General features: G+C 44.4%; 1 protein-coding gene across 1 annotated transcript in view; it reads right to left on the bottom strand.

Moving 5' to 3' along the window:
• Window positions 1-8,001: 8,001 nt before the first annotated feature.
• FSTL1 (follistatin like 1) overlaps window positions 8,002-26,823 on the bottom strand; it is a 56,844-nt gene continuing 38,022 nt past the window's right edge. Inside the window, exons 4-11 of the mRNA XM_019729648.2 lie at window positions 24,769-24,898; window positions 23,865-23,897; window positions 22,411-22,541; window positions 18,139-18,257; window positions 16,714-16,826; window positions 16,293-16,403; window positions 13,827-13,903; window positions 8,002-10,682 (exon numbers count right to left, since the gene is read on the bottom strand). Of these exons, the coding sequence (XP_019585207.2) occupies window positions 10,638-10,682; window positions 13,827-13,903; window positions 16,293-16,403; window positions 16,714-16,826; window positions 18,139-18,257; window positions 22,411-22,541; window positions 23,865-23,897; window positions 24,769-24,898 (759 nt within the window). The 3' untranslated portion in view covers window positions 8,002-10,637. The remainder of the gene's footprint in view (window positions 10,683-13,826; window positions 13,904-16,292; window positions 16,404-16,713; window positions 16,827-18,138; window positions 18,258-22,410; window positions 22,542-23,864; window positions 23,898-24,768; window positions 24,899-26,823) is intronic.

The raw sequence follows: 26,823 nt of genomic DNA, 5'->3' as shown, positions 1-26,823 counted from the left end.
GAAGGACAGAACACACACACTGCAAGTCTCACCTGCGATGGCCGTTTTTGGGCTCATACCTCCAGCCTTCCAGTGATTTTGTAATGTTGAAGTCCCTGTACTCAATTCCTATCCGCTAAAAACAGCTAGAGTGGTTTCTTTTTATCTGTTACTAAACCCTATCTGATACAGTGTTTACTGATCTTTATAAGTACTTTACTAACTTCATTTCTTTTTTCACTTTCTCAGTGTTGATAGAAGAGTTAGGGGCCCACCCTCTCACTGATGTTACCCTCTCCTGCCATTTCTCCTTTGCGTAGGGCACAGGAAATCTTGACTTTTCTTGGGAAAGAGAAGACATCCAAGAGGAATATGAGGTAGAAAATGATAAAGAATATTACCACTTCTTTAGGCACGATGATTTTTTTGAAGTTTTCTCAAAGTTGGTTTACTAGTTTGGCAATAACACAGACCAACTCGAGGACTAAAATTCCTTGTATGAAGGAAGAGTCTCCATGGATCAGGCTGAAATTTCTGAGGGACCTGTATCACTTTTACTAAGAAACGTGGACTTAATGGATGAAGCCATCTGCAAGTGCTCAGCCATCACACCACATGGAAGAGCCGAAAGTACAGTTAAGCTAATACTAGAAGGTAAGGACATTTATTGGATGAACTTGGTTTAAAGCTCTGTGTCTATTCATAGGGATACTTTGTAAGTTTTCTCTTCTGGTATTCTCACTTTTTCTTATCTACTCAAATTATTATATGCTCTTCTCATTTCCATAATGAGAGTCAGGTATTTGGAATGTCTGTTCATCTTAGCTAAAAATATTGCTCTGAACCAAAGTTGCTATATCTGTACCTATCTTTCCAACAAGCAAACAACACATAAAAAACAACAAAACAAAACGAAAACCCACTGGCCTTGTCCCAAACTCACCAAGTGAATATTAACAGTGAAAAACCAAAATGTTAAATAACAATATCCCTACATGAAAACTCTGAGATATGATGCGTAATTTAGTGAGAAGAGCTCTGCACTGGGATTCAGGAGGCCCAGTGCTAATTGTGGATAATTTTGGACAACTCATTTAGCTTGTCTAGGCTTCGTTTTCTCACTATTAAAATACAGGATTGGACTGCACCAGTGGAGCTCCACAGTGCCCCAGGGATCCTCGCCTTTCTCAGAATTACACGGAGATCTCATGGGGGTGGAGGGAGGCATGGCAGAATTCCTCCAGAGTAAGAATTGGAAGAGATTGGAAGCTGAGGGTGAGAATCATTTGTTATCTTCCATGATTCTCAGCAGGGTATCTGAGGTCATCAGAGAGGTTGAAATGAATCTGCCAAAGGGGAAGATTCCAAAAGTAAACACAGCAGTGGTAGGTGAGACCTGGAGGGCAGGAGCATACATGTCTCCTGATTTTCTCTCATTGCCTGGTTCAAAATTTTAACTACAGTGAACTTCAAGAAGTGTTGCCTACTTAAGAGATAATGTAAAAATTCAGGAGGGCAAGAGTTCTGATAGGCCGATCCTCCTGGGGCTGAAATAAAAAAGGAACCAATTGTTTTGTTATTTTTTTTCAACCAGACTCTGAAATGCCCCAGGTGCAGTTTGGTAAGCTTGATGATGAAGATGTGGCCCCATGCGTCTCGCGTCTCCAAGAGCTGATACCTCATGCCCAATGTGACCTGGTTGGACCCGGCAGAGAGGGGCCTGAGTAACCACAGCACCGTGGGGGTCCTACACGAGCAGATGAATGGCGTCTCTGTCCGAAAATACCCTGTCAAGTTGAATGAGAAATATGTCTGCCGCATAACAGAGACAGACGTGAACTACCAGCCCTTCAGAATCATCCACAAATACCCAAGTGAGTGAATGAAAGCAGGGTGTGTTTCACTGCAGAGAAGTGATCACTCACTAATATTGACTGAATGCCAAAAGTATCAGGCACTTTGGAGATTTGAAGAAACATAGGGGAACATAAGCTTGTAGCCTGAGGCAAGTGAAGTTAGTGAGGTGGAATCTCTTTGGGTTTTAAAACAGACCACACACTTCAGAGACTGATTGATGTGATTGTTACTATTGATGAGGCTTTTGTTTCTTTGTTAAGGACATCAGCTTTATGATGTAACAGGCCCAATAGTTATAGTTGCCATTTATCAGCCTCTCACCGCATGCCTGGCATTCTATGTATTTCATTTTAAGTCCTTGCCTCAACCCTGCAAGGTAATTGTTCTTATTGTCGCCTGCGTATATGAGGAATCCAGGAGGTTAAATACGAGTATGAGATAGTGACACCAAGAAGTATGACAGAAGTAATGTACCGTTTCACAGAGCCAGCAGCTAAAAATCAAAGAATGGTGGCGGGGAGACTAGAAGACTGTTACATAGAAGGGTAGTGGATGGAACAGTTGCATGACGTGAGATTTTAAGCCAGAGGTTTGTAGAAAGGAGGGAAGGAAAATGATCTGGAAGCTGTAATGAGAAGTAAAGAAGTCACCTACCCCAAGTGTAGGAAACATGTTGGAAAGAAAACCTGCACCACAGTGACAGTGCTAGAGGGGAAGTGTCCTCAGAGGAGAGCTAGACTTCCGTCTGAGCAAGAGGCTAAGGGAGGTATTAACAGACGAAGTTGAGACTAGAAGGAGTTTGCTGATGAATGATAGCAAGTTCCAGAGGGAACCGTAGAAGAGTTCAGAAAGTTGGGAATGGGTCGGAAATGCAGTCAGAAAAAGGAAGGTCCAGAGCCTGTGGGGCTCAGAGTCCATGGGATGAATGATACACGGGAGGTCTTAGGCTTCTTGTGGGGTAAAACATGAGTAGGGAAAAAGGCACAATGAGATTAGATGTAGTCTCAAGGCAGGCCCTGATGGCAGAGTCATAAATGTTGTGGGAGGAGAGATGGTGAGGGGGTGGTCGGGAGCACACAGAGTTCTGACATCCTCCCTTCACGCTGCGATGGAGGTGTGAAGGCCAGGGTGGAGCAGACTTACCTGGAGCTCGAGGAACTCTGGGTCTCCCTTCAGATTCTTGTGAGTGATGGTATGAAAGCTGGAGAAAGAAGCAAGACAGCCACGTGCAGTAGCTCAGTTTATGCATATTACAATCCCAGGGCGCTCCTGGAGCTGTACATACATAGACTAATGTGACTGGCACCCCTGGAGGAGTGCAAGGTGACTGCCCTGGATAGCACCTCAAACACACTGTATTTGCAAACTTATTGCATTGCTGAAATTCATTATTATTCATCTTGTCACAAGACTGTGAATCCCTCACAAGCAGAAACCATGCTCCCCTATCTCTCTCTTGACTCCTGACACACAGTAGGATCTTCGAATAGGTATTGTTAGCTCTTAATTCCTGAGTCTTATCATCATGGCCTCAGAGATGCAAAATAACTTGGAACCTTGAAATGGAAACGCAGGACCTCTTTATTCCTTTTCTCAGGATACATCAGGAACATCCTTCTGCATTCTCTCCAGTGGGTGGGTTCCCAAGCTACTAAGCAGACTGCAGTCATCCCTTGGCCTGGGATGAGTTCCTTCCAGAGTGTACTGGAAAGTGGTGCGATTTGCTGACTGAAAACATCAGCTGCACTTACCTGTGTCTCAGCCCCATAAACCTAACAGATTCCAAGGCCTGGGACCTATTTTCTTTCTGTTTCCCTTCTCTCTGACAGTTGATAGGAAATAGCCCATTCACATCCCTTTTCTCTTTTGGCTTCTCTAATTGTTCCCCAAATGGTACTGTTAAATTAATGAATGAGTAAATCAAGATTTTGCCTGGCAACTGGAGGACTGCTAGAGGTGAATGAGTTATTTGAGGGCTGCTACCCTTAGGAGGAGCAGAGCGAATTCATTTTTTCACAACTTTTCTTTCCTGTGTAGTTTTCAGAAATATACTGTAGCTGAATGCAGGGTTTGTCTCTGATATAAACTTCCAGCCTGCTATGTTTTCTTTCTTTTTTGCAGTGAGAAAGTATCCTCCTACATCTGACTACTATTAAGAGATTTAAATCACATCCTCCCAAGAACCACTGTCTTGCCCGGAGCTCCTGGCTTTCTCCTGTGGATGAAATCCTTCTTGTCCTAGGCGCCTATCTGCCATAAACAGAAAAATAGTAAGGGGGTAACAGGACCAGTGTGTTGGATGTCGACTAAAATTATAGGAGCTCTCCTATTTTGTCTGTCTTAAGTCTTATGTTGAAGTCTTGTTTCTTTCTCTCTAATTCTGTTTAATTATACAATTTACTTTTAGTTGACCTATGCCTCTCACATGTTGAGTTCTCTGGTAAACTAAAAACTTCACTGCGGGTGTGGCCGGATGGCTCAGTTGGTTAGAGCGCAAGCTCTTAACAATAAGGTTGCTGGTTGAATTCCCGCATGGGATGGTGGGCTGTGCCCCCTGCAACTAAAGATTGAAAATGGCGACTGGACTTGGAGCTGAGCTGCGCCCTCCACAACTAGACTGAAGGACAACAACTCGGAGCTGATGGGCCCTGGAGACACACAGTTCCCCAATATTCCCCAATAAAAATAAAAATAAATTTTTTCACTGCAAAATGAAAGACAGTTAAAGGGCAGATGAGCTATCTGTGTATATTTCTTGATGTGGTGCTTCAGTGGCAGACAACTTGGAGAGTTCAGAACAGAGCAGGTTTTCTCTAAGCCAGAATTTTTGGGTTTTGGTAACAATGTTCACACGGGCACTTTGCTGACACATAGGAAAACTTGAGAAAGAGACGTCTCTAAAAATGATTATGGGATTATTATGTTTGTAAAAGTCTTCTCTGGGCATTATTGGACAAACGCTTGACATCTTGGAAATATAAAGAAGGTGAGACTAACTTTTGAAATTTTCTGACTTGCCCAGTTGATTTCAGGGTCTTTATTATTCCTAAACTCCACCTTCCAAATCTCTCCTATCTCCATGCTTTTTGTACAGATTCTCCTCCTTTGTTCTATACAAAAAGCAAGGAGATATGGGAGCGGGGCAATGTCTTTCCTGGCGGCTGGGCCTTGTAGGAATCAAACTTAGGTTTTGGGAGAGAGGAGAAAAGGCACGTAAGAGAAAAGACAGAAAACTGCCCAGGAACCAGAGATTTTATTTGGCTCAAAACCAAATTTTTTTGAATCACTGGATTTAAGTGATAAAATAATTTCCATGGAGGTAGGACATACGTCTGCTTCTAAAACTTCCACATAGGATGGCACAGGAAGAAGGCACACCAGGAGATTTTTGCAGTTGTACAGATTTGGCACGTGCATTCCAAAGGTAAGTTTTCACCAGGCTAAACCTTTGAGGTGTATGCTGGAGGTGGCTGGGGGACCCAGACTGACTGGCATGATTCCTGGATGTATCATCTCTGGGGAGAACAAGTTGGACGGGATCACATTTCAGGGAACTTCAGAGGCCTGACATGAACTTCATTCACATATCTACTTAAAAGAAACCCAAGCAAGAGGACATGCAATTTATTATTAGAACTAAATGAAGAAACTTATGAATTATTTATATGTGATCAGCTATTACATAATAGAGAACACTAATTAGGAATTAATAGTTCACACTGATGACCTTTAAGTAAAGGGAAACATTGTGGCAAAGTAGAATGAGTTTGAGAGGGACCCAGGTTTGAATCCTGACTCTGTTCCTTGCTAGTTGTGTGGTTTTAGACAAGTTCCTTAAACTTTATGAACTGTATGTTCCTTATATGTAAAATATCTTTTTACAGGGTTACAAAACTATTACAAACCAATAAGGAAAAGGCTAATAACCAATAGAAAAATGAGCAAAGAGAATGAAAGAAAACGACAAGGACCTTTTCATGGAAAGATGCTCAATCTCACAAAAGGAATGAGATAATTAAAAATAAAGCAATGAATGTTGCTTTATTAAGCCCATATTAAAGTAAAGCCCAGCGTTGCAGGGCAGGGTAAATCTTGGATGGCAACCACTGTCCTAAATGTAACAACCACTGTCCTAAATGTAACTGTCTAATTTTTTCCTCTATCAGAGGCCCCCAAGTTTGAAGACACAGTACTTGTAAAAGATGTAGGAAAATAGACATGCTCAGTTTATGTAGTTTTGGTTCAAATGTAACCGGGTGTAACCTCTTTGAAGGACAATTGGCAATTACAAGCAAATTATAAATGTACAACCCTCTAAGAGGGTAAATTTTTTCATTGTATTTTCTTTGATACGATTGGATGTTTTTACGATGTGCATATATACATTTTTTCCCACTTTTTCCGCCCCCCCCCCCACTCCGTTTCAAGCCGTTGTTTCTCAGTCTAGTTGTGTAGGACGCAGCTCCTGGCCCATGCTGGTGTTATGAGCCTTGTGATTCCGCCTCGCCCCCCATTGAGGCAGTTGGTCGCCGGTCGTTGGTCGGCCGCCCACAGCAGCTCACGGCAGCTCTCACTGGCTGCGGGCCACTCACACTGGCTACTGGCCGCTCCTGGCAGCACAAGGTAGCCCAAGGCAACAGCACTCAGCAGCCCACGGCAGCTCACACCAACCTCATTGCAGCCCACCTCCAAGGAGAGCTGTTGTTCCCAACCTTAGCTGTAGAGGGAATAGCTCACTGGCCCAAGTGGGAATCGCACCAGCGACCTAGGCGTTAGGAGCACAGCGCTCCATCCACCTGAGCCATTGGGCTGGCCCTATTACTTTTCAATAAGAAATAAATGTTAAATAATTTAAAAAATTAACTCCTATTGACAGGAAAACCCTGTCATTCCAGCAGCAACATGATGCTTCCTGTTACATCATGAAACAGCTCTCAGCAGCAGTAGCCCAGGGTTTAGTACTCGCTCGATGTCCCACGTCCATCCAGATGTACTCTCAGGGCTCTGAGAGAATCTGCTTAGATCCATCTACTGATTCATATTCCTATTTCCACTCCCCCTCCGCCCCCGTCCCTCCTTCCCCGTATTTCAGAAATAATTCAAGAAGACTGATGGAAACAATACAGGTGCTCCAAAACTAAAGTTAATTAAAGTGTTTTGTACTAATTTGCACAATTCAAAATATTATATTTTGATTATAGGAAACTTACCTTCTGAATTATGCTTCTTTCAGGCTATTTTAATTTATTTTTACTTCCTAAACACATACACACTGTAATAACAGGAAAAGTGCTCCCAGAGCATGGTAGAAGGTTGGGAGAGACCAACCAGTATTTAAAAGTGGTTGTGGACAAGAGTCCCTTCCGAGAACGAAAATTCGAAGAATCAAACTGTGATTAGTGAGATCAGTAATCTGTAACAATGACATAAACACAGATTGCTTTTAATAGTTGATTAACATTTGAGTAATACCCCAAATCCAATCAAGGTGACCTGGCTATAATTTTAGAGAAGCGACTTCTACACATATGACTGAAATTAAGAAAGCTTAAACCATCAACTGTAATGAGCTCTTTTGGAAGCTAGAATGATTGGGGGTGGGGAGCACATGATACCTATAATAATCACTTGGACAGGGAGGTGGAAAGCCAGTATTGGTCATGTGTCTCCCAGATGGGGCAGAACAGAGGCTCTTAACCCGCCAACATTCAGTCCACTTAGAAATGTTTATCCCTGTAGCTAATACGTGCATATCAGGTAAAGGCCACTAGGGTTATCCAACAAGTCCCTAGCATGCTCCCTGTGCCACCTGCCCAGTTTATTTGGCTTCTCATACAGGTTTAACTGCAGCCAGACTCACCCGCTGCCATTCCAGTCTCATAAGACCCAAGGGGGCTTTAGGAGTCATTTAGTTTGACCTCTTCCCAATACAGAAATGTTCTCTGACTTCTCATCACTTCCTACCCCAGACCCAGCATCTATCATTCTTTTAAATAAGCCTGTTCAATGAGTCCCTGAGTGAACCTTCCCTCCCAGCTGCAGTTAAGATTTTATTAGGAGAAATTCTTTAGGCCTCTTTTAAGGTTCCTGAAACCCAAATCCACTATTATGATGTAAAAGGCTAATGTTCTCACAGCTTTATTTAGAGGACAGAAACAATACAACTGTTACTTTAATTTCTTTATTTATCAATAGTATCCAAAAAAAAAAAAAGAATCAGGAGTTACAAAACAAGTTAAATGCAATATGGAAACCTACTCAATACATTTCCCAAACACATAGGCAACAGAAACCTGTTCAAACTGCTTCTTGAAATTTGACTATTTAAAAACATAAGTGTAAAGGAAAGACATTCAGACTGGTTCACATGGGCATATTAGCAGGTGGAGGAGCCCTGCTTTCCAAAAACAGTCATGGAATCCAGAGTCATGGCATGTGAGGTTTCCATGAACACTGGATCTTAACAGAGGCTGTAATTAATGTTTATAAAAGTGTATACTCACAGAGAAAGCCTAAGGAAGCTTGAAGTCTAATCTCTGTGCTTTTAGAAAGCTGGAGGAACTGAACCCAATTTAATCCTGTTAATTTGCTCTATGCAAAGCTCTATGCAAGACTCCCCAAACGAGGCTATTTAGCAGCTTCCCATGGATGGTCATCAGATCATGTGATTCTATGGTGCAGACAATAGCTTCCCTATTTACAGGAGGAATGCAGATTTGCCCTTGGGAATTCAGTGTTGCAGGGCAGGGTAACTCGTGGATGGCAACCACTGTCCTAAATGTAACTGACAGGGAGACAGTCTGGCTTCTTGCTTTAAACTGGTATTCTTGCCCTTTCTCCCAAAGTGTCCAAGGGCTGGCAAAACTCGATCAAGGGACTTCTCCAAGGCACTTGGACAAAGCGGCACATTTCAGACTGCACAAGTGGGGTTTGAAGAGAGCTTTTAAGTAGGATGACATACAAAATCTCAGAATTCTAAACAAAGTGGAATGTTCTCCTTTCAAAGGAGAACAAGGAAACTTGTTTAGAAGAAATTCCATTTTCAGCACAACTTTCTCAGAGTTGCCTGTGCAGTACAACCTACATAATTTCCCTCCAGTGGTCCGTAATATGCTTTCTGGAAACGAGATCTTATGTTAAGTTTTTAATGTTATTCCAAATGCATCTTAAATATGGCACTGAGTGGAGTTAACAATTACAGAGGCCAAAAGACACAGGACTAAGTGACTTCTCCCCAATCACAATTTTAAGATTCAATTTCCATTCCCCCCACCTCTTGAAATGTTAAACCTCCTTTGATCTCTAAAGGGAAAGCCATTACTGTTTCACAGAAGGTTAAAGAGGAAATGCAAACGTGAAGACAAAGTAGAGTGGTTCTCCTTCCCACTCTCCTCCTGGGCAGGCTCTACCCGAGAGGGCTCTGCATCACAGCACAACCTGAGGGGCCACTCAGACTGAGGCCAAATTTGGTCGTCTCATTTTTGGCTGTCTGACTCTTGTTAGAACAACAAAGTTTCATTTATCCTAAGGAGAAGAAGGAAATCACAGGAACGTGTCTCCTCTGGACCAGTGATCAGAACCACAGAATTCATAATTTATGAAATCGAAAAGTTAATGCATTCCTACCTGTTCACTGAGGAAACTGAGGCCCAGAAATAGGAAGAGAGAGGGACAAAGTCACTGTCCTAGTTAGTGGTGGATCAACGAGCATATTGATAGGCTGGGATATCGAAACCTCGCTTAGCTGCACTTGTCTCCATCCTTTGAAAGACTGATTTGCATGAACTTATCAGAATAAATGAAAACAAATTAGCTTTTTGGATCTTAAAAGCTTTGTATGGAGACACTTCTCTTCCTCACCTTCTGCCTGAGGCACCCGCTGCTCCTTTGGGCAAACTGCGGACCCACTGGAAGCCAGGGGGCCGAATTCTGGGCTGCAGTGAGTATGTGGCAGGATCGGGGAGTCTGGGTTTTAGCGGTCCCTGCACCAGGAAGAACCCCAAACTCTCCCACCTCTGAAATGGTAGGACCACTGAAAAATAATTACAAAAGCTTAATTTCTAGTCAAGAAAATAAAATATTAAAAACAACAATAATATAATGATAATAACTGAAGAATGAAGTCAACTCGCCAAAAGAAGTTTTACAGAAAAATAGCACCTTTGGTAAAAAGTATGTTTAAAATTTGGTTAGGTCTCTAAGGGGCTGAAAGTACACGAGTATCTGCATCATTTGGGGGCACCCTCCCAGAAACTCCATCAAGTCTGAGGGACACTGGGTCACTAGCGGGATGGCTGTGTATCTAGAGGCAATGGTTGGGGCCATGAGGCGAAGCACTGACCCTGGAGTTTGTTATGCTGATGGCAACAGAAAGGGCAGGAAGCAGAATGCATTCTTCCCCCCCTGAGCTTCCCAAACCCCTCCTCTCGGGTCAGCCTGCCAAGTTCTCTCTGGCATTGTCTGCACTTCCCGCAGCGAGCGTGTCTACAGCTGTGGTAGACTCAGAAGTGGCTCAGATCTGGGTTCGCTCCTCTCCCAACCCTGATGCAGTTTCCTTACTTGCCTCCAGCTCCCGAGCCCCATTTAAGGTTCTCTAGTAATGAAGGCTATGGCCCTTCCTCTCCTAGCCAGCCACCCCCATTTCCTTTATTGCAAAACAAATAGACAAAATAAGACTCGTTGCTATACAAGCAAATACTGGTGATTTGGCGATTGTAGCAGACACTTGCGTATACTGGACTCCGTGCTGAAATGGAAGAGAAGGTGCCGGGCTGCGGACACCGTTGCCAGATGTCTCCTCATTAGATGTCTTTGGTGCTCATTCTCTTGGACTTTTCAGCTGTTTCCTTTGAGGAGCAAGAGAAAATACGCATTGTGAAATAGTAAAAAAAAAAATCATTGGCATTTATCTAAACCTCAAAACTTTATATAGCGTTGACAGAATATGCTGAATATGAATATGCTGAATTTTAGTTCTATTTACTTGTCTGTCTCCTCCGAGGGTGGCGAACAACTTGAGGGCAAGGATCATGTCTTATTCAAGGTCGTGTGGGGGCTGTCACTGAATTAAGAGCTGACCTCATTGGCACTCCTACGACACAATCAGGTCAGACAGTATTATCCCCATTTTAAAGATGAAGAAAAGGATACTAAGCAGAAGTACTACAAGATGTCCTGAATCCAAGTCCAGGGAAGCGTTAAGAGCAGTAGGCTCTGGAGGCACAATGCCTGAGCTTGAATCGTGGCTGTGCTACTTTCTGGGGGACTTTGGGCATATTATGAAAACTTCTATAGCTCAATGTCTTCAACTACAAAATGAGGATAATAAAGTATCTCCCTCTTATAACAGCGGTACATTTCTCTAAAGAAGCCTTCTTCTTATGGCCAATAAGCACATGAGGAGATGTTCAACACCATCAGTCATGAGGGAAATGCAAATCAAAACTACAAGGAGATGCCACTTCACACCCACTAGGAAGGCGAAAAGAAAAAATAATGGACAATGACAAACGTTGGCCAGTCAGTGGAGAAATGGAGGATGTAAAATGGTACAGCCCCTTTGGAAAACCATCTGGCAGGTCCTCAAAAGATTAAACACTGAGTTACCATATGATCCAGCAATTCCACTCCTACGTAGGTATATATACTCAAGAGAAATGAAAACAAATGTTCGCACTAAAACTTCTACAAGAATGTTCATAACAGCATTATTCATCACAGCCCAAAAGTGGCAACAACCGATATATCCATCAGCTACTGAACAGATACACGACATGTGGTGTATCCGTACCACGGCAGGTTATTTAACCATAAAAAAGAATGAAGTACTGATTCATGCTCCGACAAGGATAAACCTTGACAACATTATGCTAAATGAAAGAAGTCAGACAGAAAACACTCTATATAGTATAACGCCACGTGTATGTGTCCAGAACAGGCCAATCTGTAGAATTAGAAAACAGATTTGTGGTTGCCAGGCGATGGGGGAGGAGAAAATGTAGAGGGACTTCTAATGGGCACAGGGTTTCTTTTTGGGATGATGAAAAAGTTCTGGAATTAGATAGTGCTGATGGCTGACAATCTTGTGAATATACTTAAAACCGTACACTTTAAAGGGGTGAATTTTATATGTGAATTACACCTCAATACAAAAAGTAAACAGTGCCTAGCGTGTAGCAGACACTGTTGGTGCCCCACGCATAGCCCCTTTTCTTTACCGCTTCAGCACACTGACATGGCTTCGTACTGTCAGTACCTGCATCTCTTTGCCTGAGGCTTTCTCTGGCTGCTGGAGCCTGCTCTGCCCACACATGTTGGCAGGCCAGAAATGCCAGGTAATTCATGTTTGCTGGTGGCAGCCCTCAGCCAATGTTTGACGGGAGTTGCTTCAGGAATACCCAGCTGCCTTCCCCCTCAGGCCTGGTGACTATTCCCAGAGTGCTGCAACACGACCAAGCTTCACTTGCCCATAGGGGTAACTCTCCTAGATACACACTCTTTATTGCTTCCTTCCCTTCCTGGGCTCACTTCCCAACTCCCCTTCTGGTGTTTCCTGGGATTGCCTCCCAAATAAACTATTTGTACTTAAGTCCTTGCCTTAGGGTCTGCTTCTGAGTGAACTCACAGAAGACAGAGACACTTAAAAATGATAGCTATTATAATTCATTCCCCACTGTCTACTCTGATCATACATACACCCTAGATGAAGGGAATTGCTATTAAGTTCTTTTTTCCTTTAATGGAGTTGTACTCATTTGGAGACTCAATGCTGCTGAAGTCTGGACAAACAAAAGGATAAGAGATTCTGCTTTTGCTTAAAAAAAAAATGACATGAGGTTTCTACACTATCAGTGACACTAATGACAAAATGCATGTAAAAATCAATAAATATGAGCAGTTATTATTTTTTTAGCAATTATTATTATTGTTTTAAATTTATTTTGGGGAACAGTGTGTTTTTCCAGGACCCATCATCTCCAAGTCAAGTCATTGTCCTTCAACGTAGTTGTGGAGGGCACAGCTTACAGGCCCATGTGGGAATCGAACTGGCAACCCTGTTGTTAAGAGCTCATGCTCTAACCAACTGAGCCATCCGGCCGCTCCACAATTATTAATATTAACAGTTCTTTATTTTCAACTCAAATATTTCATCTCAGTAGTTTAGCAGTTCTTTTCATGGTTATATTCCTTAAGAATTTCTACATCAGAGGAAACGCTTGTATTAACAGACCCAGTCTACGGAGAGGTGATTTAAAGCACAATATCCTTTGTTAAGACTGTATGGTAAAACCGTGGAAAGATAGGCCCAGGAGTCCAGCATAGCCATGTTTTCTCTCCAGCCTCTTGGCACAATATATCAGTGGATTACTATTCTGCTTCTTTTCCACAAGAAGGCCTTCAACTTAATGACAGAGAACCCGAACAGAATTCTTATTTATTATTACCTTCTCAAGTCTCCAGGAAACAGAACGTCTAAGTTCCCAGTGTTTGTCAATCGCAGGCTGTCTTCTAGCCAGCCTAACATTTAACTTTCATCCTTTTTGCTATAGTCCAAATCCATTCATTTCAAGCTCATTGAGAGCCAGCTATATGCCAGGCCCTGTACTAAATGCAGTGAGCAAGCCATAGCACCTGCCCTCCAGGAGCTCATGGAGTTCAGGTCTGGGCACAGATCATGACAGGAAACAGTAACATTTCATTAGTTCGTGCTCATTTGCAAACCACTTCCAACCCATTTGCAAATCCTCCCCTGGCTGATTCTTACTTATAAAGCAATTTACCAAGTTGCAGCCTACATCTGCTGGGACCTGTGGGACCCTGCAAGGACCCTATCAGGGAGCATGGTTTGACACTATAGATGTATCATTCAGGAGCTATTGTATTGAACAGAGCACATCTCCTTGGTCTCCTGGGACATTAGGCAACATCTGACGGTGGAAGGCCCTGGTAGCCGCAGAGATACCTGAGACAGCATGGAGGCTGCAACTCACCTGGTGCTTTTGGAGCTCCTGGACATATCTGGTCATCTCCTCCTCTCTCTGGGTCTGGGCCCCTTTTTGATTCTTTCCTGCAAGAAGAACCAAGGCTCAGAGCAGTGGTGACTGAAGGAAGCTTGTTAGGGATCCCACCAATCTCTATCTACTGTCTAGGTTCTTAATCTCATCTCCCATTTAACTTGTGGGAGAGGTGCATCCAGCGCAACTGACAACCTCTAAAGTAACTCACTATAAACAAAGCAATCTACCCCCACTCTTCTCTGGCCTCTGTTCCTAGTGCCTTCAACTGCTCCAGCACATACATGCCAGGAGTTGGCTGTGCAGGAAGGGCCACGGAGAAAATATGGATCTTGACTCAGGAAGTTCTTCTGAGACAGTGATTCTCAACTTTTCATATACCCTCAAAACGTCCTGGAGAATGTTTCAAAATACAGTTTCTTAGATTCCACCTTCAGAGACTCTGATTTAATTATTGTGAGGGAGAGCCTGGGCACTAGGGTTTTGTAAAGGTTCTCTGGGTGGTTCTACTGTGCAGCCAGGCTTAATAACCACAGCATATTAGCAGTGTTTTCCAAACTGGAAAAAAAAAAATCATAGAATACTTCTTAAAAACCCAGCTTCCCATGCTGTTCTTTTGCAGATTCTGATTCAGTAGTTTAGGGATGGAGCCTGGGAATCTGCATGTTTATCAAGAATAGTGTTTGTTGTTAGGAAACACTGCTCAGCTAAGTCTTCCTGATTTCAGCATTCAGCTGCCCCTCACGCCAGCTCTGGCTCCAGCTGGCCTCACATCTTGATGCCCCTTCTTTGCATCATTGGGATTTATGATCTCAAACCAGACTTAACTTTCAGTTACTGACCTGAAAATGCCTTGGAATGCCTTCTGTAATGTCTTCTCAGACCCATGGCCCCCACACCAAGACGTGCTTAGGCCCGTGGGGGCACCACCATTGAGAATTCACTTTATACCCACGCAGGGCTCCGAACCTGGGCCATCCAGAGGAAACAGTCTAGTGCAGCATGGAAATGGGCATTGTCCCCTGGGGACAATCATTGGAATTTTGTCTGATGTATGTGATGGGGCTGATTGTCCAGATGATCAGAAATCATCACTTCACCAACTGCCTACATCCTAGAAATACATGGCTACCTTTACAAAGCCAGACCAGGAGCAGTTAGGTGTGGAGGAGCTACTGCAGGGAGTTTTGGGAAGAGAGTAGAGGATGCTTCCTGGCTAAGGCAGGTTGGGCACTGTTTTGAGATGTTCTTTCTTGGTTTCAGTAGCTACTGTGTCCTTGGCTTGGCTACCCTGGCTTAGTGTTGGCCTCTAGCTTCTAGGCATTTCTAGTCTCCTCCTGCTCTTCCACTTGCCTCTAGAGTTAGGTTGGTTTCCTGTCCTCCCACACGGAGAAGAGACTTGGTCCTGGGCAATAGGAGACTAGGGATCCCCTGGATAGTACAGACTTCCACCTGTTGGTACTGCCTTAGCTTCTTATCTAGATGCACCTCTTCCTGGGTCCTTGACCTCTGTCTCCAGTTACCAGCATACCTGACCTTGGACATCTTAGGACTACCCTGCTTTCCTGTCTCAGTTGACTTTAAGGTATAATTTTAGGTTCGGTCCATCTGGCGTAAATTTTGGGCTTGATTTCTTCCAACTGACCTTTTCTCCCAGACTGAGTGTGACCTGGTTACACCCTTCTCTGTCTTGCCTCCACTCTGAATGGTGCCTGTCTGTCCCCCCATCCCCATCCCCACCCCCCGGGCTTGGCTTTGATTCAAGAGTCCCTCTTGATCTTTGACATCATTGTAGCCCAGGACCCCAATGGGACCCTACTGGTCCCAACATACCACTGGGCTTCTGCACTGGCCCCCAAATTCTAACATCTCTATATCCCCAATCCACTCTGACCATGTCTTTATCTCAAATTTCTTTCTTTCCCTTTTTTCTTAGGATTACCCAATTCTGTTAGTTCAAAGAAGTTCTTTTCTTTTCTTTTTTTTTTTTTTTGCTGAGAATGGATGCATAGGAGGAGTCATTTTGTCTTTCAAACACCGGAGTCTTTTAGATACAGGGTTTTCCTAAGCTGTCATAAAGATTAAGTAAAGTGCTTAGAAGAGTGCCTGGTACATAGTTCTCACTAAATGTTTGCTTTCATTATTATTATTATGACTATTCCAATCTCACATCAACATTTGATCTTGTCCTGGGTCTTGAACCTCTTTTGTTCTAAGGCTCTGGAGTGATTTTCAAACTTTAGCACCTGCGACAAGTGATTCACCCTCAGTGCTGCTCCTGGGAGTGCAGACATTACAAGTTTGAGTCTGTCACTTTCTCCATAGGTTCCTTGCTCCCAGCCACCACCATCTTTTCTAGCATCCCCACCCTTCTCTCATGGTGATTTCATGAAGGAAGCTCTCTTCCTGCTGCCCCTTCTCTCTGCCCAATGCATGGCTCACCATCACAGGTCATGGCTGTGCAGACCCAGTTTCCGCAGGCACAGACACAGCGATTACAGTCCACCTCGGTCTCAGCTCCATCTGCATACGTTTCATCCTCCAGGGCACACTCTGTTGGGACCAGAAATAAGGGGCAACAGTTTAGAGTAAAGGTGGAATACAGCATCTTGGCTAGTCTGGGCACCTTACCCTTTTCCCCAGGCAAGATCTACCTTGCCTCAAAGGCACCATATCTGAGCAAATGCTACCATCCACCCAAAGATTTGGGGACCCGAACATCACCATCAAGATGATGGGCTGGGGCCTAATCTAGAATCATGGGAGGTAATTTTCTTAGCATGCTCTGGAGAGTTCCATCAATTTGGGCCCCCTCAAAATGCTCCTACTCCCTACAACTCCCTGTTTCTTAGGTTAAGCATACTCTTCTCCGGAGGGTTGAAGGACGGGTTGAGGCACTTGAGGAACTCTTGGAAGCTGAGTTTCCAGTCAGCATTTTCATCAGACAGTTCAATGAGAGCATCGACACAGAGTCCTCTGAAATAAAACACACGGAAATACGTCAGCCGGACCCCAGCTTCACTGCCAAAGAAAGGAAATAAGCATCAGAATCACACACACCTGGGGCCCTAAGTGAGAAAGTTTCTCTCTACATTGATCCCCCACAACCATCAACCATCCTGACTCCTGTAAGCATCCAACTTTTAGTTGTTATATCAGATGTCAGATCACTCAAGCTGTTCAAATGTTCCTCCCCAAATGACTAAAATTTCCTGAATAGTTTTGTCCACTTTGATTGACAAATGTTACACTCCCTGAGCACCTGCAACCAGGAATTGCCTTTCCCTGTGTATAAGTGTCAAGCCAACCAAACCAGGAAAATCAAAACAGAAGAGAGAGGAATCAATGATATGAAAGGAATATGTGATTAGAAGGAATATGGAATTCAAGGAAGCATCACCACTATCTCCATTCTAGAAAGAGATCTTTCAGAAAAGTTTGGTAGAACCCCAGCTCCCTCACTCTCCCAGAATTTGAGCCCTGGCTCAATCACTTACTACCCAAACGGCCTTGAGCTAGTTATACAACCTTTCTGCACCTGTTTTCTCATCTGTAAAATTGGGACAAAGAGTCCTCCTTCACTCGGATGTTATGAGGATCAAGTGTTGAACTTGTAAAATATTGTCTAATTTTAGGTTATCAAAATATGGAGGATTCCTTAATATGATGGACTATTATTAAGCAAGAATACATCTAGAATCTGGACTTCATGCTTTGTACTTCTTTTGAACAAAGAGGTGCTTAAACTATTTTTAATTCTTACCAATGTACTAGAATCACACCAGATGTTTCTTAGGGGTTCATTTTTTATTCATATTTACTCTGGAATAATACCAGAAAAGGAGAGGGATATGCTCATATTTGTAACAATTAGGGTAGAGACATGAAATAGCACCAATTATCTTAAAAATCAAAATGAAAACTATTTTAGACTTCCAGTTAAATAAAACACTAAAGTATTTCTTTCAGAAAATTAACCATGAGAATATTATCCACAACAGTCAGAGACAACTTTGCTCTGATGTGACCTTGGTAATTTATTTTAAAATTGCATTCTTCTATTTCTTGAAAGTTCTAGGCAAAAACAATAACTATTTGATCAGATACCAGTGGTGCTCAATATATTAGTTCATAATGTTCACAGACTAGGTGAGGACAGAATTCCTATTTGGCTTTTTGACTTCGCACTGGCAATGGTGGCTCCTTTGCAGGCAACAAGGGGTTCCCATTCCCTCTCCTATCCAGCCTCCCCCTCGTGGACCACTCCCTGCCCCCTCACCCCACTTACCTAAGCAGCTTGTTGTTCTCCTGGTCAGCATAGGTGGTGATGTTGATGGCGGTTTCATTCTGCTCCACAAATTTCAGGAATTCGCTGGAGTCCAAGCGAGAGTCACCATTATCAAAGTTCTAGGAAGGCAATGACACGATCTTTCAGGGATATTTTGTAGAACCCAGTTCCATCATTCCCCCACTTGACTGGACCCATCTCTCGTTCATTGTCTTCTTGACACGTTCCAACCCTGCCCTGGCCTGGCTTCCGAGAGCTACAGCAACACAGGCTTGAGGTGCTGGGGCACCCAGAGACGGTGTCTGCACCCAAAGGTGGGCAGAGTCCACCACTGAGGGCCTTTCAAACCCAGACCGTGCTCAGGAGAGCAGCCTGCAAGTAGGCCTGTGCTGCCCGAGAGGTCTGGGCCGGGGAACTTGAGAGCACTCTGCTGCCCCATCCCTGACTGTCCTGCACAGTCTCGAACGCATCCTGGCTTCAGCTCAGCCACCACGCCTCATTCTTAAACCCTAACGAACATATAACAAAGCTAGGAGTCAGAGTCTGCGGTGGAGCCCCCGGTATGTATTTCCACCACAGTGCTCACGAACAGTGACTCACGTGGCCCTCAGAGCTCACTTTGGAAATCACAGGACCATTTCTTGTTGCTTGATTGCCAACGTCCCTAGCTACTCTCATTGCTTAACTTTCACACTGGTACCCCTAATTGAGCACATCAGTGAGGAGTCAAAGGCAAAGGGCCCAAACTGAAAACCTGCAGGCGGAGGTGGTGCAGAGTCCTCACTGCCCCCCGCCCTGTGCTGTGGGCCTCACTATAGACATGCGCACTGGTCCTTGACTTACCCAGTGCAGGATGCCCTCATGACCCAGCTGATACCCCGTGAGTATGAGAGAGGGGGTAGCAAACTCAGGCATTGTCCCCATTTCAGCAAGGCACTAAACTGGAACCTTAGCCAACGGGGACCACTGAAGATGCCCAGGCCCCAGCTGCAGGAGGAGGGTGTCAATTTCATGGCTCTGATCAAATTCCAAATTGGATACTGCTGTTTTCCTAAATAGTTCCAATAGGGGGCGGGGAGGGGGAACTTTTTTTTTCCCTTCAAAATTCTTTCCCTGGGCTGCTTCATACTGCTGTCCTGGGCAGTAACCCCCAATGTTACATCCAGAATTCCAGGTAGAAGGTAAAGAGACAGCTACCATTTCTCCTTCCATAACTGTCACAGTCACCTGGATTCCACTCTAAGGTTGTAAATCATTCCATGGCGTGTGTAAGGACAGGGATGTTTAAGATAACTATGTATGCCCTTGTTTAGTACCTGTGTCTCATTCTAGCCCTAACTCCTAGGGAGGTCTCAGGTGTCAGATGTTCCGTAGTCACTATACATTCACTCTGAGGAAACTTCCCTAAGTGTTCACCTTGTGAGGTCTTGATTAATTAATAGCCAGATGCATTCTTAGTTAGCCGCACAGGACTTTCTGAAGTCCAAATGTTGTAGGTGCTAGACAGACCAGAGCAACTCTCACAGACCCCAATACCACCAGGGCCTGCACACAGAGTGAGTGTGGGCAGAGGCAATGTCTGTAGTCCCAGAGGGCAACCAGGGGTGCCCGGAACCTGCTGACTACAGCCCAGGCCGCAAAGAGCAGTGCCGAGCGCACTCACTTCACATTCAGTGGGATGGGAACCCAGGTCAAAAGCTGAGGGAGGTACCGCCCTCCTTGCACTGATCTCGTGAGGGACCAGTTCAGGCCAGATCTGTATGTGGAATCCACAGAAAAACAGAGGTCTGGCACCTGCCCCAGAAAAGCCTGGAATGCCTAGGGGGCCTGCATGGGTTTTCATGAACTTGGACCGTGAGCCAACTGATTCACTCAGCTCTGTTCAACCAACCAGTTAAAAAGGCATAGTACACCTGCATTTTTCCCAGCTCTATACTTGAGATAACCCTTTTTTTTCTGTGTAACCATAGCATTGTGGAAAAGCAGGAAGATGTGTATGAGACACATTTGGAGCTTACTGCAAGTTTGGGGACTGTTAAGAGGAGATGGGCTGGGCCAGGGGCTCACTATGCACAGCAGCTGTGGCGATGGGGAATGTAATACCAGGGTGAGGGAGATGAGAAGGCCGGCTCCAGTTTCAGCCCTGGCCACCAAGAGTCTGCCACTCGGAATCCAGGGTATGTGTGTGTCATGGCCGTGAGTGACACTTTCTACTGGGTCTTACCGTCTTCATTCTGTTACGCTTTCACCTAAGAAACAGTGACTGAATCACCAGTTGAGGTGATAGTCTGATTTTGGTCATATCCAAATTCTTTTCAACTAATAAGGAATGCCAGCTGGGCTAGAGGTCAATTCACTGGTTCAGAAATAGTCTTTGTAAGATACATCTCAGATCTCTCACCAACAGGCAGCTGTTTGCCTAATGGGAGGGACTCTCTCTTTGAAGATTGCATCACACAGAACTCAGATAATCATCAAAAAGTAGATAGTGAATCCTGTATTTGCTCGGAAGACACTGCCAGAGTGTCTGGGAACAGTGAGTGTCGCGTGTGTCAGTCATGATCAAGCTTCCTTAGTTGGCAGTGAGAATTACCTACTTTCTCAAGTGGCTTTGTAGGTTTCCAATGGAGTCTGTTCTAGTAAGCTACTGTCAGAAGAGGTGGAGCTGTATTGAAGGGGGTGTGGGGTCCAGGTGCTTGGGAATTGAATCAATAGCGGGTGTCAGAGATGCCCCAGGCAGGGTGCCAGCAAGGGGCCACTATGAATTGTTACAAGATCCCAGAGGCCCCTTAGAAAGAGTGTCCTGGGCGCCATAACTCTCATGCCATATGACCATGGCAAAATCACAGCTCGCAACAGACCCTTTTGAAAAATCATTTTCTTTATTTTCTGCTCCTGTCCAATTCTCCTGGTTCAGAAATACGATGTGTTTCTCCGTAGATGAGGAACCACCCCCTACCCCAAGGGCTCTGTAATGTGGGAGTGCTTGAGACAGAGGACAGAGTGGGAAGGGCTGTGCTTTCTCGTCCTGATGTGATCTCAAATACTTGGAATCCAGAGAAATATACTTTCTGCCAGAGAGCAGAGAACTCTATCTAAAGACAGTAACACACACATACACAAAAACTAAAATAAAGACAATAACACAAGTGAATCTTAAATGACTGAATATCCTATTTCAACCCAACCCGATATTTCTCTACCTGTGGGGTTCATAACATCAGTTAGAATGAGGAATTCATAGACTACAATGGCACTGACCACATTTGGTGACCACAGAGCTGCCAAGACGTCTCTCAAGTGTCTGGGGTTGCTCCTGAGTCTGTGCTGGTTAGGCCCTGGGATAGCAGGCCCAGAAGTTACCGAAGGGCGTGTATGTCTAGGGATGAGCATCTGAGAACATCTATCCAGATGTGTGTCTGTAAGTGAAGGGGGCTTTTGTGCTTATGTGGGAATGTGTGTCTGAGTAGGTTGTGTCTCTGTGTGATGTGCACATCTCTGTAAGTGGAGTGTGTTGTGCGTGTGCGCTTTTGCATTTGACCCAGTTATCTCTGAGCGCGAGGTGCATATGTGTGCACGAGTGTTCTTGTCAACCAGCTGGAAGAGCGCCCTTAACTGCTTCTTCCAACAATAGGCTCAAGGTCTCTGACAGAGAGCCCTGCTCACTGCTAAGTACTATTTCCTCCCTTACTTTCCTTTTTGAAAGCAGCATCTCTCCTGTCCCTAAGTGGAACGATTTGTCTCTTCAACTAAATATGAAGGGAGCAGCAATATCTAGGTTCATGAAGGACTGGGCCCATGAAATGCCAGTCCACTGACTCTTCTCAGATGAAAAAGAGCTTTGCAGGCCATGGACAGCCAAGTCATTGACTTAGAGAAATGTCAAACTGGGTGGAAAAGAGGCTGAAGCGGCCTGGTTCTGGATGAAATCAGAAGGTATTTTATATCGGCAGCCAGATCTATGAAGTGTCATACGAGGGTAGGGGATGCAGCCTGGCCATATTTTGCATGGACCGGCTCTCCAAGACCTTGTGGTTTTAACCACCCAAAGGGAACAGCATGTATGTGTTAGATCCCAGAGGGCTCCCACTGATCAAGCTGGTCAGAAGGGAAGTGTCACAGCTCCACAGGATGATCTGTGATGAGGAAACACATCGGGACTCTACGCGGGGTTATAATTTCCTACAGTCTGGGAAGATGTGATCAGGCAACGGGAGAGCAAGTCTCCCTTTCCCTGGAGCTGACCAGTCTTTGACCCCAACTCTGGATTACCTTAAAGTACTTGTCTAGAATTTCACTGTAGTTGCTGCCTTTGGAGAACCAGCCGTCTGGAATGATCTCCGCTTCCAGCCACTGGATGATGCGACGCCGGAGCTCATCACGGTTGGACTGATAGCAAACGACTGCAGGAAAGGGGAGGGAGGTCTGCTGAGTGGTGAGGACCCCAGTGTCACCCAATACCCACTACATGGGTGGCCTGTGCCCGGGGCTCCATGTGTGTTATCTCGTTGAATTTCTACAGCACTCAGGGGAACAGGACAATCACACACATATTACGGAGGAGTCAACCCAGGGTACACACTGGAAAGTGTCTAAGCTCACGTCTCTCAAAAACTTATAAAGAGCAAGAATACTGAAATAGAGAGATTATGTTGTTGAGATGAGAAAAAAGTACAACAGAAAAATAAGGGACATTTTCATTAAGTTTAGGAAGTAGAGGGGGAAAAAGTCAATTAAGCAATAAGACAGCTCTCTTGGCTCAAAGATAAGCTGAAATAACAAATGAATAAACGGGAACATTACAATTCTTTATGCCACTGGATTTATGATTCTTTCTGTATAGCTTTTCCCTTTGTCACCAACTGGGTCTATAAAAACTTCTTCCCACCTAAAATTTTACATTGCCTGCATTATCCTTTATTATAAACAACAGAAAAGGAGGCCAAGGAAGGGCCATGTGGAAGCCAGCTCTGGACAGCTGCTGTAAACCACATGGAAACAACCGGTGGGGCCAAGAGTTGGGTGGATGGGGAAGTAGAGAAGGGAAAGCATTGACAAAAGGGAATTCCTGGAAGACAACATATGTCAGGATGTGAAAAGGGCACTCAGCCAGCGGAATGAAAATCTGGGCACTTCTCCCTACTCAGCCACTTCTTAGCTGTGTGATTCAGGGAAATTCACTTGGCCTGTCTGGGCCTCAACTTCCTCACTTATAAGACAATTATAATAAGATCTACCTCACAAGGTTATTGTGAAGATCTAAGGAAAAATTTATGCCAACAGGGTCAGTAACTATAAACCATGAGGACATTTTACTTTTTATTCATAGAAAATCATAGCAGTCTTAGTGCTATTTTCAATTCCCCTTTCAAAAAAAAGTTGTGCCTTCTGATTCTGCTCGTCCCATGACATTAGCATGTGTTATAAAGCATTGAAGGAAGGACTCAGTGGCTTTCCTGTCCTTGCAGTTCAATCACTACCCAGCAAAAATGGAAAACACAGTCAACATTCTGACTCAACCAGCTGCTTCAAATGGCAAACAAAAAAAAATGCAGGTTTGCAGCTTTTCTGAGCTGTGTTGAGCAATAACCAGTTCTGGGTCACAAGTGCTGGCACATAGAAAATACTGTGACCTTTGGCAGGGAATGTGGAACAAGAAACTTCTGTGAACTATCCATGAAAAGAATTTCTTCCGTAAAATGTACTGTAGAAAAAAAGGCACTCACCTGGGCTGGCAGATGGACTTACAGGTTTCTTCTCTGCAAGACAAAAGGAGAAAATACATAATGCAAAGTGAAGCAAAAATAAATTTCTGTGTATTGCTGGAATTAACACTGTCCCGCATTAAGGGGGCAACTTGTAACCCTTTCATCATTTTGTCTTCAGGCCTTGTCTCCTTTCCTTCTTCCAGGGCCCACATATGGGCATCTTTTCTTTCCTGCTTTGTTTGACATGTTGGGGCCACTGAATTGCCCTCTGTGTCTCACAGCTCATCCCGTTAGGCTGAGGAGTGGAGGGGCCACTGGGTCTTTGGACAGGGAAATGGAGTAGAGACCAACATGTGGGAAACAGCTTCTTGCCTCTCCAGGGAAGTTCAAGGCAGAGAGGGGGTAGGCAGGGTGGTGGCTTGTCAGGGGGCTGGTGTCTAATTAGCAACCAGCTTGGGAACCCTTTCTTGTTACCTTAATGGGAATGAATAGTTTGAGTGCAAAATAGAGGACATATAATACTACCAGAGCTGACAGGTGCCCAAATTTAAAAAGCATGGGGAAAAGTGAAATTTACCTGCTTTTTCAAAAGGTACAGAATTCATTTAACTACTTCCTTATTATTATTGATTACTGATGTGGTCCTCTATCCACTATCCAGCTGCAGACAGAGCTTGAAGCCTCCCTGGTGGGGGGCGGGGGGGTCTAATGCAGGAAACCCTGGACAGAGGCCTGGGGCACCCAGGGCAAACCCAGCAGGCTTATGAGCACTAAGAGGATATGCCTCTAGGACCGTGGCTGGTCTCCACGGCTTTGGGTGCTGTGGTCACGCTGGAAAGCTTTCCAGGAGTCCACGCCACACTGCTTCATTCCCTGGCTCCCATGGCTGGAGTTGGGATGTGGTGGTGAGAGCACGTCTTACCTTTGCAGTGCCCATCGTAATCGACCTGGATTTTGGATCCAGTGAGGCAGGCATCTCGATGCAGCTCACAGTGGTTGAGGTAGGTCTTGCCATTGCTGCCGCACACAGGCCTCTTGTGAGGTTTGCATTGCTGAAACAGACCCGCAGAACATGTCTCAGAGGTCACCTGTGCTGGGACACACACTACTGTGTGCACATAGAGCCATCCTATGAGGGGATGCACACCAGCAGGGATGGGCTCTATCCAATCAGGGCATAGGGAGTCTCAACTCTGACATAAGTGACCCTACCCCACTTAGTGCTGGAGGCACCCCGTCACCTTACAGCCCCACAAGGCCCTCCTAGTTCAGAATCATCTCTTCCATTCAGTGAAGAAATAAGTCCTCCCCTCCCCCTCCTCCCATCCCACATCTACCCCTCCCACCCCATCAAATTAGCAGGAAAGGCATTTTATTAGAAGTCAGGAATTTGGATTCTCTGTCTCTTTGTAGAAAGTCCCTCAGTGTCTTTGGATAATCTAAGATCCCTTAAAATTCCAACGTTCTGTGACACAAGACAACCAGAGCTGAGAGCAAGGAATGTGGAGAGACTGAAAAACAGGCAACCCCACCCCTTATTTCTTCAACTCTTCTGGGGCTGAACTATAAGGATCTTTGCTCTCTTGCTTTGTTTACTATTTGGGGGCCATTGTGTTTTCCTCCTAATGTTACAATGCCTGTTGTGAGGCGGGGTGGGGTGGTGGTAGGAGCGCCTGGGTCTTTGTGAAGTACTACAGAGAATCTTTACGGACCAGGAAATGGACTAAAGTTCACTTGGCAATTCGGTTCTACTTTGGCTATTTAAAGTGCCATGGTCACAGGCAAGCTCAGTTTCTCAAGACTTTTGTGGTTTTTGAAAGGAAGGAGGGGGAAGCAAGGTCAGCTCAGACTGAATAAAGGTACCAAAGCAAGAAAGAGTGGCTGTGGTAGAAAAAAACACAGAACACTGGAGCTGGGAGGTAGCCCAACATCTCCAGTTTACAGGTAAGAATACCAAAGCCAGAAAGATGAACTGCACTTAACCAATACTTCTTACTGAGTTCTTAATATGTAATGGGTGCCGGGCAAAGCCAAACATGGTCTCTGTTGTCATGGCACCCAGTGACAACTAACTTGTTCAAAATCACACAATTGTACATACATGGCCACGCTGAGACTAGACATCAGGTTTCTGGACCCTTAGTCTGGCTCAAGCCATCACACAGTGCCAGGTACACCTCTAGTGAGGCCCTGCCAGGACGCCCAGCACACCTGGTTTTCAGGTGTCAGAGTCGGGAGACTTCCTTTCTAGGGCAGTGGGTCAGGATCCTTCACCTGGGGACTAATCTGGGTGCATTTATTTACAGAAAGACAGATGTATTTCTCGGCGTGGGTTGGTGTGGCAGAAAGAGGGGAATGGCCACACAGTCAGGGTATTTATGCTTGCCTGAGGAGTGAGAACTGATTAGAATCCTGCTTTCAAAAGTATTTCTTGAAAGCTGACTTGGCTTTTTATAGTCCATTAAAAACCAAATCAAACCTGTAAAACCTGCATTCTATTTTTTTAAATTCACAGATCCTTTGACCTAGCCAGCCATAGTGGGAATCAATCTTACAGAAATAAAGGCAGCAGCATGTAAGGCTATTTTTACAAGGATGCTGGTGTTTAGTGGTAAACAACCTAAGTGTCCATCTATAGGAAAATGATTACATAAATCTGGTTCTTTTATATTGCTAAATATTATGCAGTTGATAAAAAACAAGTTAGAACCACACTTGTTGATCTGGAGGGCTGTCCATGGTATATAAATGAATACAAAGGTAAGCACTTTTAATGCAAATACCCATATCTATATCTATCTCTCTATCTCTCTACCTACCTATCATCTAATGATTCCACGTTTCTATAAAATAGGGTGAACCCTATATGTTTATAATAGCAAAGAAAAAAACACGTGGAACAAATATATACCAAACTGTTAACACTGGTTATCTCAGACTAATGGGATTAGGGTTATGGGGAAGATTATTAATTTTA

Source organism: Rhinolophus sinicus, chromosome 17 (assembly GCF_057876585.1).
Source record: "Rhinolophus sinicus isolate RSI-liver-muscle chromosome 17, RSI-T2T, whole genome shotgun sequence".
In the NCBI taxonomy this organism is placed as follows: domain Eukaryota; kingdom Metazoa; phylum Chordata; class Mammalia; order Chiroptera; family Rhinolophidae; genus Rhinolophus; species Rhinolophus sinicus.
Note: the sequence above shows the minus strand (reverse complement) of the source record. Positions and strands in the feature narration are given on the sequence as shown.